The 14322-nt window shown below is 37.0% G+C and overlaps 1 protein-coding gene across 4 annotated transcripts in view; it reads left to right on the forward strand.

The window, feature by feature from the left end:
- Nucleotides 1-10008, forward strand: part of USP47 (ubiquitin specific peptidase 47) — a 100627-nt gene extending 90619 nt beyond the window's left edge. For 2 of the 4 annotated variants that reach the window (XM_011377261.2, XM_023521603.1), the window contains exons 24-29: nucleotides 991-1106; nucleotides 1453-1571; nucleotides 5744-5874; nucleotides 7251-7298; nucleotides 7390-7520; nucleotides 8355-10008. In XM_011377261.2, the coding sequence (XP_011375563.1) occupies nucleotides 991-1106; nucleotides 1453-1571; nucleotides 5744-5874; nucleotides 7251-7298; nucleotides 7390-7520; nucleotides 8355-8529 (720 nt within the window). In that variant the 3' untranslated portion in view covers nucleotides 8530-10008. The remainder of the gene's footprint in view (nucleotides 1-990; nucleotides 1107-1452; nucleotides 1572-5743; nucleotides 5875-7250; nucleotides 7299-7389; nucleotides 7521-8354) is intronic. The other 2 variants (XM_011377262.2, XM_011377264.2) reach the window with 1 other exon arrangement.
- Nucleotides 10009-14322: the final 4314 nt, after the last annotated feature.

Below are 14322 nucleotides of genomic sequence, written 5' to 3' on the forward strand. Positions count from 1 at the left end.
GAAGCAGAAATTTTCTGCTTTTGAGAGATGTGTTTGTGCTTGTTTTCTGGGAATGATTATATAATGCTACAGGTAGATAGCAGTTAACCTATAGAGTATATAGGTTCCTTTTGTGTTCAGAGTCATTTTAGTATTTAACAAGTATTTATCCAGTGTTTACTAGTGCTCTCAGTACTTACAAGTATTAACTTCTTTAACCCATATCAGTTAACTCAATGATATAAATACTATTTATTATTCCCATTTTATAGATGAAGAAACTGAGGCACAGAGAAGTAACTTGCACAAGATCATACAACTTGTAAATGGTGAATTAAGGATCTAAGCAGGCTATATTTTTAAGGGAGTGGCCAATACAGTATTTTAGTTCCTATGATACACAAGGCTTGTGGCAAATACCCAGAAGAATAAGACAAAGACCTTATTTTCAGGATGTTTATAATATCTAATTGGGGACTTAGACAAATGTAAAAAACAAATAGCTAATAAGGGGATAAATTTTTCACAAAATGCCTTCATTCGTTCAAACATTTTATTGGGTACCTATCATATCTCTTATAGGTCATTCTGACTTATATGTTCCTTCTAAGTGTGTGGTTTGTGGATACTGTTTCTTTTGTGACAGTGAACGTGCTTAGAGAATTAATATGCATTTCCCTTATTTTAGTCCATAAAAGTGATTTTTTTACTTTCAAAATTGTGGTCAGTTTATTACAAGAAAGGAAATATGAATGTGTTATCTCACTTAATCTTTACAATGATTCTGTGAGGAAGACACTGTCCCCACTTTACAGATAAGAAAACTGAGGCAGACATATTAAGTAAACTTGCCCAAATAGCAGTTAGTAAATGGTGGAGCCTAGATTTGAACCTAGGAAGACGGATACCTAAACTCAGGCCCATAATTGTCACAGTATAAAGTGTAAATAAAATGTCTTGTTATTCTTTATTTTAATGTATAACTCAAGCTCTAATAATTTATATTCCTAGCCCTGCAAGTTTCTGCTAGATGCTGTATTTGCTAAAGGAATGACTGTACGGCAATCAAAAGAGGAATTAATTCCTCAACTCAGGGAGCAATGTGGTTTAGAGCTCTGTATTGACAGGTAAAGTAAAATTACAGTGTCATCAGTGATTTTGAAGAAGACTGTGTGGTCAAATGATATGGATTGGTATGATTTTCTAAAACTAGGAGAATTAAAATTCCTGTACTATTCAGAATTTTAGTACTGAAAAGTAATTTAATAGAATTAAGGAAAAGTATTTGAATTTTGTCTGTAGGATACAAATTTGAAGTACTAAAAGTATTTTATTTTCCCCCAAATATAATGATTAACCACTTGGCTTTTGTATTTGAGCCTAATTCATATTTCCTTGATGTTAGATTTATGCCATTTTTTTAAGTCAGGAATTTAAATTATAGTACTTTACAATGTCTTATCATGTTTGTAGGTTTCGTCTAAGGAAAAAAACGTGGAAGAATCCTGGCACTGTCTTTTTGGATTACCATATTTATGAAGAAGATATTAATATTTCTAGCAACTGGGAGGTTTTCCTTGAAGTTCTTGATGGTATTACCAATATTTTTGTGGGGAACTATCAAGTGCTCTAGAGCTTATAAAAATATATAGTTTTTAGTCAAATAATAAATTTCTTCTATCTTTTTTCTGGGTCCCATTTGCCTTTTAACCCATTTTCCATTTGCCCCGAGAGTACTCGCTGGTGGCACTTGCAGCTGCAGCAGTTACCCCAAGATAATTCTCAGATTACAGTCCTAACCTTTCTCTCAAAGTTTGCCACGAAATATCTCACTTTTATTATTATCTTCGCATCATTCTAGTATGTTGGTAGTCTTTGGAAACAAATGACATCATTCTCTTTATAGCATTCAGTTTTTAGTAGTGGTATTTCCATTTACAAAATATAGTAATTCTCGATTGCTGAAAATGTCAAATCCTAGAAAATATAGCATTCCTACACGTGATGTTAACATCATTCTTGAACAGTTGTTAGCCGAAGAGTCATTTGATGAATCCGATATTTCCAAAATAGACGATTCTGATGATTTTTTGGATAGTGCTTCAGAAGATTATACAACAAGCAGGCCTCCGTCCAATTCATAATCCAATGGAAATAGCCCCACATCAACTGACTCAGATTGCACTCTGAAATGGTCAACTCATGTTATGATTTCACGTCAAAGGTATGACTTTACTGGCACATCTGGCAGAAAAGTTGATGCCAGTGATACCACTGACCCACTGCAGTATTTTGAACGGTTTTTTACAGAGGAATTAGTTTCAAAAACTACCAGTGAAACTTATGCCCAAGCTACCTTGTTGGCTTCCAAGCTACATGGTCTGAAAGGATTTTCACGAATGGATAAATGGAAAGACACTGACAATGACAAACTGGAAGTCTTGTTTGCAGTGATGTTAAAACTGCAAGGTATTGTGCAGAAACCTGAACTAGAGATGGTTTGGTCAACAGGGCCTCTTTTGGATACTTCTTATCTCAGGTGAATTATGACTACTGAAAGATTTTTACTTTTGCTTCAGTGCCTGCATGCTGTCAACAATTCTTCCATATCTGTTGGTCAGTCAAAGGCCCAGGTTTCATTGCAGAAGATCATACCTGTGTTCGACTTTCTTGTAAATAAGTTTTCAGCTGTGTATACTCCAAAGAGAAAAATTGCAGTCGATGAATCACTGATGCTATTCAAGAGGCAGCTATGAAGCAGCACATCCTAATGAAACGATTTGGTCTCAAGCTATATGTACTTTGCGAAAGTCAATCTAGTTACGTGTGGAATGTGCTAATTCACACAGGGCCCACTATGAATTTGAAAGATTGAGCTGGTGGCCTGAAATTGTCACACATTCTTCTTACCTTGGTCAATGACCTTATTAGCCAAGGATATTGTGTCTTCCTCAATAACTTTTATACATCTCCCATACTTTTCAGAGAATTACATCCAAACAGGACTTGATGCAGTTGGGACAGCTCGTTTAAACAGAAAACAAATGTCAAGTGATCTGAAAAAAAGGATTGCAAAGGGAATGGCTATGGCCACAATCCGTGGTGAACTTATGGCACTGAAATGATATGACGAGGTGACAGTGTTGTCAACATTCTACAGTGATACTGTGATTGAAGTAGACAACAGAAATGGAAAGAAAACTAAGAAGCCATGTGTCATTGTGGATTATAACAAGAATATGGGAGTAATGAACTTGGCCGGATCCAATGCTTGCTTATTCAACTTAGCGCAAAAGGCACACATTTTGGTATAAGAGATTCTTTCGCCACCATCTAAACAGTACAGAGCTGAACTCCTACATCTTATTCAAGAATAATCTTGAGCACATGATCTGCCATTTAAACTTCGGACTGACATTGAAACAATGCTGGAAAAGCATCACAAGCCAGGGCAGCAACATCTTTGAGGTCATCCATGCTCTGATGATGTCACACCTCTTCATCTGTCTGGAAGACATTTCCCCAAGAGCCACCAGCATCAGAGAAACAGAATCCAGCTGGTCACTACAAAGTTTGCTGCTCACACAACAAGGATGGCAAGATCTGGAGAGAAACGTGATATTTTTGTGCGGAATGTGACATTCAGCTTTGTGCTGTTCCATGCTTTGAAATTCACCACACACAGAAAAATTATTAAATACTGATCATCATATACATTTCTGTTACGTTAGGATTAGAGACAAGTTCTATTTAGAAATAACTCCAAGAACAGTTTTTATATTTTCACATTGAAATCCTGTCAGATTTACTTCAACCTCAAAGAGCATGTTTGTGTAAAATTAAATAAATGCTGGCAGCAAGCTGCACTTTTTTTTTCTAAATGGGAAATGGGTTAAATGTTTCTTTTTTTTATAGGGAAGTTGCAATTTCAAGGTTGTATTCTTAGTGCTTTTTACAGAAAATTTGCTAATATATTCTTAATCGTGTTTGGTTTGTTTTTTTTTTCCCCATTATGGCTTGTTTTGGGAAGGATCGTTTATCAGAGATTTTGATAACAATAGCTATATTAGTTTCCTAGGCTGCCATAACAAAGTACCACTAATTTGATGGCTTAAACAATAGCAATTTATTGTCTCACGGTTTTAGAGGCCAGAAGTCTGAGATCAGGGTTTGGCAGGGTTGGTTCCTTTGAGGGCATGAGGAAGGATCTGTTCTTAGCTTCTGGTGGTTTGTTGGCAATCTTGGTATTCCTTGGCTTGTGGATGAATCAACCCAGATCTCTGCCATCATCTTCACATGATGTTCTCCCTGTGCATTTATCTTTCTGTATCCAAATTTCCCTATATTATAAAGATGCAAGTAGGATTAGGGCCCACCCTAATGACCTCATTTTAACTTGATTGCCTCTGTAATAACCATTTCCAAATAAGGTCACATTCTGAGGTGCTGGGGGGTGTTGAATTTAATATGGGGGAAAAAGCCCATAACAGTGACCTAGAAGAGCACTTGTATTTGTCATGCCTCTTGGTTTTAATTATCAGCATTGGCACATTTAACGTATTGGTTTTTGGAGGAAGTAGTGAGAGGAAAGTAGGCTTTTGGGAGATTATATCAAGGGAAACAACTAGTTCTGTATTATTTTATGACTTCCCCATTGCTTAGAAAGACTTTGATTTTCCTTTTCTTTTTTCATAGAAATTGAAACATTGTAAGTTCTAGATTTTATATATGATCGTGATAGTTTTAAGAGGGTTCAGTAATGCTAACACCACCTAGTTCAGGTCTAATTTGGTTTAAATTTCAGTGATTATAATTCTGATTGATTGACAAGTTCACTGGGGAGACAAGGGAACACCAAGATACAATATGCCATAGTGTGTAAGCAAGTGCTTCAGAGTATAATTCCTTCTGTGAGTGTCTGAGGCCTTAGAGAATAATCAGTGTGCCTGGTGTAGGCCAGGAAGAGATCTTAAAGAACATAGACGTCACCCTTCTTAAGAGGGATTAAGTATATATTAGCAGAGATGAATTAGCCAGAAAATGTTGCTGGACGGTGGGTCCTCGCATCAGTATCATTCCAGTATATATTTTAGCATCCAGTAGTTGAGTAAGAAATAAGTCATGTGATTAAGAAACATTTATTGACATAATTTGCCAGACACTGCTAATCCCTCGTGCTACAAATAATTGGTGATTGCTCTCCAGATGCACACACTCTGTGGGACAACCAGAACTGCAAACTTGTAATTAGAAAATGAGAGGTACTGAGAATCAAATCTGTACAATTTGTTCATATATACACCAGAGAGAAAAGTGACGATTGAGCTGGCTTTTCAAGAATCAATAAGTTTAGGAGTAAATGTAAAGAGAAGGATTAATGATAGCTTGAGTGAAAAAAGAAGGCAAAGTGAAAGTTATTTGATTATGATTTTAGTTTGTGGGTAGTAGGCAATAGAGAAGCAAAGATTGAGGATCCAGAGAAGACAATAATTGGTACAGCAGTGCTCAACAAGAGTTATGAGAGAATGGAATTAGAAGTCCTGGTAGAAGGAGATCTTGTAGAAGAGTTAGAAATTATCTTCTGAGACTGGAAGGAAGAGAGTAAATAGTTCATTCTCAAAAATGTAATTGGTTTTCTTTTATGCTCACTTTTTAAGAATAACACTTGAAGTAAATCTTTTTGTTTAGTCAGGCAACACAGGGAAAGTCAAATTATGAACCTCTAGAGAAAATAGAGTGATGGCCTAATGTTGCATGTTGATAGGGGTGGAGAAGATGAAATCCATGTCACAGCTTGCAGTTTTGTCAAGACGGTGGAAGCCTTCAGAGATGAAGTTGGACCCCTTCCAGGAGGTCGTGTTGGAAAGCAGTAGTGTTGATGAGTTGCGAGAGAAGGTAAGTTCCTTTCAAACAGAATGTGCTGATATACATTTTTCTTTTGTGTTGCATAAGAGAGAGCCTAGGAAGTGAGTGCCAAACACTGATGAGGCATCCTTTTTTCTTTGTGTCACACCTTGCAACACCTCGTATCACACATTCTAGTTGTTTAGGGCTCCTGATGCCTTGAAAAGTAACATTGGCTTCTGGCTGTTGAGAAGTGGACCCTTACCTTGTGTTACTTGGATCAACTTTGTCCTAAGTAGTTAGGACAGTAGAAGTTACCAGAGTAAAGTGCTGTGTGTATTAAAAAAGAAAAAACCAAATGAAGTAGAATTGAATAGAGAATCTCGATGAAGGTCTCTTTTGAATTTTTCATTTAAAGGTGGGAATTCTAAAGATCTCTGGGGAAAGAGTGGATTATTTATATTTCTATACTTCACACCAAAGACAAGAATAAATTCTAAATGTATTAAATTTATATTAAAAATACAATACAATGATAAGTGTACTAGATGAAAATATAGAAAGATAATTATAAACATAATACCAGAAGCTAAAAAAGAAAAGATAGACTACATAAAAGTTAAATCTTCTGCATAGTCAAAAAAAATTTTTTTAAGAAACAACCCATAAACGAAGCTTAAAAAATAAGGGAAAAAACTACATGAAACACGATGTCCATAATTTATAAGGATCTGCTACAGTAATAAGAAAGAGATGAACATTCTAAATTTAAAATAGGCAGTTTGCAAAAGAAATACAGTTAAAATGAGCATTTTTCACCTCAAATTGGTGAAGATTTAGAGAATCTAAAAATTACCTAAAGTTGTCAAGGTAACCACCTTTGATAAGTGGTTAAAATATTTTTTCAGGGTTCAGTTTGGCATTGTTTATCAACATTCCAGATGTGCAATTCCACATCTAAGAATTCGGTCTAAAGAAATATTTACAGAAGCATGCAAAGATATTTGTGGAGGTATATAGCATTGTAACTAGGAACAGTTAAAAACAGGCTCATTGTTCATCAGTAGGAAATGGTATGTCCAGCTGTTGAAGAGAATGAGGTTACTCTGTATTCTATTCTTATATTAGGATAATTATTCTTATAAAGTTATGATAGAGATATTTTATGAGTAAAGTTTTATGTATTTTAGGAATGTAGTTTATGTATACATAAAAGGTCTCTAAAGAATATACTAAATATTTCTGGGACATGGTATTTGCGGAGTGGATAGAAGAGAATTTCACTTTCTGCTTTTTTTCTAATTTTTTTATATCAAACATACTACTTTTTTGGGGAAAAAAAAATCAAGTTAAGTTTGGTTGAAAGGGAAATAACTTTTCTAAACAAATTTATATTTTAAATGAACTCACAATGTTTCCTTTTACAGCTTTGTGAAATCAGTGGAATTCCTTTGGAAGATATTGAATTTGCCAAGGTAAAGCCCTAAGAATGTTTGTATCTGGTTACTAATGTTCAGTAAACGTAGTTGATGGCATGATTTATTTATTTGTTCTCTTTTTCCTTAGGGTAGAGGAACTTTTCCCTGTGATATTTCTGTCCTTGATATTCATCAGGATTTGGATTGGAACCCTAAAGTTTCTACCCTGAATGTCTGGCCTCTTTATATCTGTGATGATGGTGCAGTCATATTTTATAGGTAACATTCACAATATTTTTGTTGTTTCTAGCGATAGAACATTTTGCATTGTTGTGCATAAATATCTTGTTTTCCATAAATAGCTTTATTATTGTTATGATATAGAGCAGCTGTGACCAGTAGAAATACAGTGAGAACCACACATTTTATTTTGAAATTTTCTAGTAGCCACACTCTAAAAAGTAAAAGGAAACAGGTGAAATTAATTTTAATAAAATATTTGTAACCCAGTATATCCAAAATATGATTACAACATGCAGTCAATATAAAAAATCATGAGATGTTTTGCGCACTTATAGTAAGTCTAAGAACTATGTATATGTTACACTTCCAGCACATTTCACTTTGGATCAGGCACATCTCAAGATTTTAGTACACACATGTGGCTAGTGGCTGCCATGTTGGACAACATAGACGTAGAAGAAAAGTCATTGGAGCCTGGCAAATGTGGGCTGATATTTAGCTTTGTCATTCGTCTGGCTCCTCATCTGTAAAATGGTAATGGTAACAATGATGGCAACTTTGCCTGATTAGAAAATTAGAGCTGCTCTTGCATTTTTAAAATCTGGCACAGTGCCTCTTATAAATAGATGTTCAGTAAATGATAGCTATTAACAATAACATGGAAGTTATTCTCTGCCATTTTTAGAAGTGAGTGCTATGTTAATATAATAAACCCATTAGAAATCTGTGACATCTTAGTATATGAGATTATTTAATTTAACTGGTAACATCAGATTTTGTTTTATCACCAAAGGAGCATTATAGCACTCAAGCATAAATTGAGGCATATAGCTATGCTGACCTAATATGTCATTAATATTTTAAATGTAGGGATAAAACGGAAGAATTAATGGAGTTGACAGATGAGCAGAGAAATGAACTGATGAAAAAAGAAAGCAGTCGACTCCAGAAGACAGGACATCGTGTAACGTACTCACCTCGGAAGGAGAAAGCACTAAAAATATATCTGGATGGAGCACCAAATAAAGATCTGACTCAAGACTGACTCTGCTAGTGTAGCATTTTCCCGGGGGGGGATTTTTGGTTTTAATTAGATGGTTCACTGCTACTGTGTAGTGCCATTATGGCCGGACATGGGTAGGGGTAACCCAGTGACACCAGCACTGATTGGACTGCCCTTTACCAATCAGAAGCTCAGTGCCCAATGGGCCACTGTTTTGACTTGGAATCATGTTGTGCACTATAGTCAAATGTACTGTAAAGTGAAAAGGGATGTGCAAAAAAATAAAAACAAAAAGCAAAACCTGCTACTAGAAAAGGGGAAAGGGAATGAGTGAACGTCTTTTATTGCGGACAGATGTGCACATAGCCGCTAGTAAAACTAGCCTCAAACAGGATGCTCATAGCTTAATAATAAAAGCTGTGCAAAGGCCATGAATGAATGAATTTTCTGTTTATTTCACTGATACACACATTACCTCATTGACAATTTGGAAGTAAATGCAACGTGTGTTGACTCTTGGAAAACAGCAAAAATAGGAGCTGAAGAAAGAAATTCTTAGAACCAGCCGTAATCCAGTAAAGAATTGTGAAGTTGCGTTTTTATTTTGTTTCATTTTTTGCAAAGTATAAAGAACATTATTCTGGAACATCAAAACATTTCCCTTAGACCACTCCCAGCAGGTGGCAGCTCAAATTGCTGAATATTGTAATTATAACTGATTGTACTTAAGTTATGGATGTAGAGAATACGTTTCACTCGTTCATTCAGCATGTAAATAAAATTGATCCTATTGAGTTACCATAATTGCAGTTCACCTATTTCCCATGGTTGTTCCTTTCACATAGCATTCATGATGTACATTTGTGTACATTGAGAAATATAGCAGTCTATGTAAATGTAATCCTCAGTGAGGTTCCTCAGTGCTGGGTCCCATACGATTGTATTTGCCCTTGTTAATGAGGTTTTTCTGTTCAGCGGCTTCAATTTTATTTCTTTTTGTACATTTATTTTTGAAGATTTACTTCAAGTTTGAATCTTCTAGAACCCTTGTAAGTCCCACTTTAATTTTTGGAGTTGATTTGTAGTTACATGTAGCTTAACTTTGGGTACACGTCCTAACGTGTTGAATAAACTTGCTAGTAAGCCAGGTCATACATAGCACAGGCTCATGCAGTCAACATGATTTCATTGCAGTCTATTAGAGTCAGCAAGTTTCTGCTTTGCTAAATACAACTATTCAATGAACACAATTATACGTAAATTTTGAAAATGCCATCTAATTTATAAAAATCAATAAAAAGGTTTTGGTAAAACTTTTTCATGCCAGATGCTGTTTACAACAATGAACATGCCAATAAAACATTTGTTCGTTCTGTTGTGTTATTTTAGTCATTAAACTTTTGTGGATGAAGAGTCCGGGTTAAAAATGGATTTGTTTTCTTTATAACGTTTTGTAATGTGTATTGAATAATTATTTCTACGATAAGGTATGTTTACAGTAAAGTTCTCATAAGATGAAAAGATGTTAATATTTTGGAGGATCCTGTCAATATTTCAAAATCAGATTTTTATCCTTTTTTCCTTTTAAGAAATATATAATTAGATAATAGTATTAGCAGATGTTGGCTCTGCAGTTTGAATATATTGGGTGAGAATTCCATATCTTAAAAGTCTTGGAATCCACAAGGAAAAAATTTTTTCTAAGGTATTTTTCTGGCTAATTTTTATTCCATGTGAACTATGTAGCATTCTGCTCAATTTGAAGTACTGTTTTTGCATTATTGGAATTGGTGATGTTCACAGAGGAAAACAGAGCATTTGTGATGCGTTGCCTTTTGGATCACTTGGATTTTCTGATGTAACATGACAGCTCTTTGGCTCTGATACAGGCCTGCTTACTTGGGACATGGGGTTAAATCGAATTTCTGCCTTCAAGGACTGACTGACTATGGAGCAGAGAAAGCTGATTTGTAAATAAAATGGGTTGTAGGCTTGTTTGGTTTGTTTTGGTTTAGTGTTCCTATAAGAGTAAATGGTAAAATTCTTCTCATACCCGTTCCTCAATTTGTGCCTTCTGCCCTGTTTTTTTGTTTCGTGTTTGCTACTTCTACTTGCGGGCATATTACAGATACCAAGAGAAAAGAAAATATATTTCATAGAAAAGAAAAAAAGTTCTTGCTTTTCAGTGCCTAATAGAGTGAAAACACAATGTTGCACTTTAGCAATCTCAGTAAAGGGGGTGGTAAACTTTTCAAAATGGATTTGTGGCCAAGTGAGGCAGGTTAATGTGTGTCAACCCCCCTCAGATTCAAAAGAACAAGTGAGCACCTCTGAGCCAAGAGGCAGAGCACAATTGTGTGGATCAAGGGCCCTAGCCAGGGAGTATGGAGCCTGGTGATTGCTCATCTGCTGACTCTTGAGGTTAAGGCAGGCCACATGCAGTCAGTTGTGACCCTGCTCCCCACAGGTCACACCAAGATTTTAAAGGCTTCCACTGTGTGGCAGATAGGTTTGTGGAACCAGCACACCTTGTGAGAACCAAGTACCTACATTTATGAGGCAGATGCTGAAGGAAAGGGGCCATTCTGGCCAAAAAAGCGAAAGCTATGGTTACAGGATCATTCTTTGTTTACCTGGTCTGTCCAGAAGTTTGCTAGTTGAAAGTCTACTTTAAGGAAGTCAAAGTAAGAGGTAGTCATGATGAGATAAAAATAGTGAAGGACACCCTACACTAAAATGTTAGCTGGTCTTTTCTAACAGAAAGTACTTTAAAATACTGAGAAAATGGATGAACCTGTAACAGCTAGAAAATAGGTCAAGTAGCTTTGGTTGCCAGGCTGCATGGTTCAGGAATTGTGACACATCTCTAGGCCAGGAGAGGAGAGAGCTACAAACTTACAGTGTGGTCTAAGCTAAACGAGTGCACAGCATCAGCATTGCAGTGTTGTTACTAAATCTGGAAGTGACCTGTGAATGTATGGAATACAATAAAATCTTTTATTCTGGTTCATTTGCTAGTATTTCCTTTTCAATTGGTTACTGTAGTTCTCCCTCTGAATTTTGTCCTTTTGTTCAGCATCAAGACCCTTACCAATTCTTTTGCACTTGTGACTTGGTAAATTGTAGTCTAGAGTACACAGATGAGAAGAGAGTCTGAATTAGTAAATTTTTGTTTGCTAAATAAAACTTCCATCTAAACAATTCTGTGTAATTTGTGAAAAACCAATATTTTGGTCACTAGAAGTGTATGTATAGTTTTCTAGGAATTAGTAAATTTTTTTAAATCAGGTTTGTAAAGGAGCTTATGGCCCAAATAAAGCTTGTAGCCACCTAAACTTAGTTTATGTGAACTCAGATATTCCTTCAATGTCTTTCGCACGACCATATGGTTAAATACAGTTTTAATTTTCAAAACTTAGCTTTCAGAAGCAATCAAGAACACCTGACAAAATCAGGAGTGCACTTAAAGCAAGTGTGGCCATTTAGAAAAGAATACAGCAATCACTAGGGGCCATGTTAGGAAGGCTAAAAAGCATTGGGGTAGAATCCTCTGTCCCTTTCCCCCTCACCAGCTGACCAGTACAAAAGCTGGTCTTTTGATTGGTCAGAGCCTGAGAATTTACCCCACCAGGGATTAGTGGACCCTATAGCCTAGCCTGAAAGGTGGGGACCACACTCCTGCTTTTTTGCTCCCGACCTTCCCCTTACTCTTACTCCAGTACTGAGGGCACACTTAGTTTTCAGCCTCTTTTATAATGCTTAAGTAACCCATTAAGAAGTATCAACTTGAGATACAAAATACTTAGTGGCTCTATTTTTCCAGTAACTGTGCCAACCTTGTTCTCTTGAATGCAGGTTCTCATTGGAAGTGGGCTCTTACCAGTCTCTCAGTGCAATCCTAAAAATTTTAAGTCACTGCATTATTAAAACAATCTGATAGTTAAGTTTCAGTCATTCATTTCAAAGCTCGCATACCACGACCACCACCACCAACACACACAGTGCTCTGCTCAGTGTGCTGCTCTCTGCTTGCAGAGTGTGTGTTTGGTCAGTGCTCACTCTTCCCACCTGTTCTTCCTGCAGCAGCTTGTGGACAGTGGAAGGGGTAAGGAAAAGGAAAAAAACATTTTCTTACATGTGCAGCCTCCTGTTGGTCACAATGAGGTTACTGTCCCCTTTCATCTGGTCACTATATATTCATTATGAAGAGATGCCCTGAAGGTCCCACCAGCCAAGGACTCAACTCCGCACAACATTTGTGTTACTTTAGGAAACCTGACTCGCTTTTGCCAACCTCATGCCAGCAAGAGGCATTATTCTGAAATGTGTACAACCTTGTCCCATGCTGCACTGGTCCCCATCAGATCTTCGACCCTTATTTCATCTTTCTTCCATACCCCTATGTCAGGATGTGAATGCTATCGGAATCCATCTTTTTTTTTTTTTTTTTTTTTGCCTCTGCCCCTGTCTGTAGCTGCTTCAAAGGGCCATCTCTCCCTGATGCTTCTCCCATGGTAGATTGGTGCCAAGTCAGTGAGTCCTGTAGCTTTTGCACAGCCACCCCACTGTGATGTGTTGATAGCTCCCATACAGATTTTATGAAGTTCTTTGAAAGTTCTCCTCACAAGTTTTAGCCAAAGAAATAAGTCTAACTTCTTCATGAGAGTCAGGGAAGGGAATATCCTGTTTTTTCGGAGATTATCCTGTAATCTCCCCAAAAGGGATTTTTAACCCCCTTTCTAGTCTTCATATGGGGCAGTTGTGCTGTCACTGCTGAAATGGCACCTCTCAGCAAGCCCTGTACCAGCTCCACAGGTGCTGGCCTCCTGAACTTAGAAACTTGGTCTAGCTATCAAAAATTAATCTCAGGGTAACCTAGTCGCATTTCTTGACTGTCTGGAAGGGATACGCAGGCTACGAGAATACTTAATAAAATCTTTCTTAATAAAATACTTTTAAAAATCCTTCCCAGCCACTTTTCTCAGCCCACCCTCTTCCCTCACACCACAGTAGGGCTCTTTGCTCCTCTCTTCAACTCTCACCCTTCTATCCTATATCCGTTTCTCCCGACTGTCTGTCAAAAGCCCAAAGAACCAGGCTAGTGAGACAGGGAAGGCCACACCCTTGGAGGGGAAAGACAGGGAGAAGGAACTGAACAGGAAGAGGGAAAGCCGTAAAGAGTCAGTAGCATCCGCTTTTGTCCCATCACACTGTGTTTTACTGTTCATTCTGAGGCCATATGGGTGGACAGACCAGCCATTCTCATCTGTACAGGTCAGGGAATAGACTCAAAGCCTGCACCTCACACCAAAACACTTTATTTTCTAGACTTGCTTTTTCCAGAGCCATGCATTGGAGGTGGGAAAGTGGGTGAGTTGGGGATTCATAAAGCTGTACTTCGTTCCCCTTTTGGCTATTTATTGTTCATTATGCAAGTATCTCCTATATCAGTTAGGAATACTTTGGGCTTCGCATAATGGAAAGACTAACAGCAACTTTGTCTATAATAACCTTGGTGGTTTATTTGAACGGGAGTCTAGATATGACTGATAGCAGGATTGCTTTCTTCCTCAGTGTCATCAAGGACTCAGAGTCTTATCCTTCTGCAGTAAACAGAATAATGGAAGATGTGATTAAGGACTATAACATGGGAAGATTAGTCTGGATTATCTAGGTGGGACTAACCTAATCATATGAGTCCTTAAAAGTGGAAAACCTCTCCCAGCTGCAGAGAACCAGAGAGATGGTACACAAAAAAGGCCTGTTATTACTGACTTTAAAGATAAAGAGGGCCATGAACCAAAGGATGAGAGTGACCCCTAGAGGCTAAAAAAA

Source organism: Pteropus vampyrus, unplaced genomic scaffold, assembly GCF_000151845.1.
Source record: "Pteropus vampyrus isolate Shadow unplaced genomic scaffold, Pvam_2.0 Scaffold307, whole genome shotgun sequence".
NCBI lineage: Eukaryota > Metazoa > Chordata > Mammalia > Chiroptera > Pteropodidae > Pteropus > Pteropus vampyrus.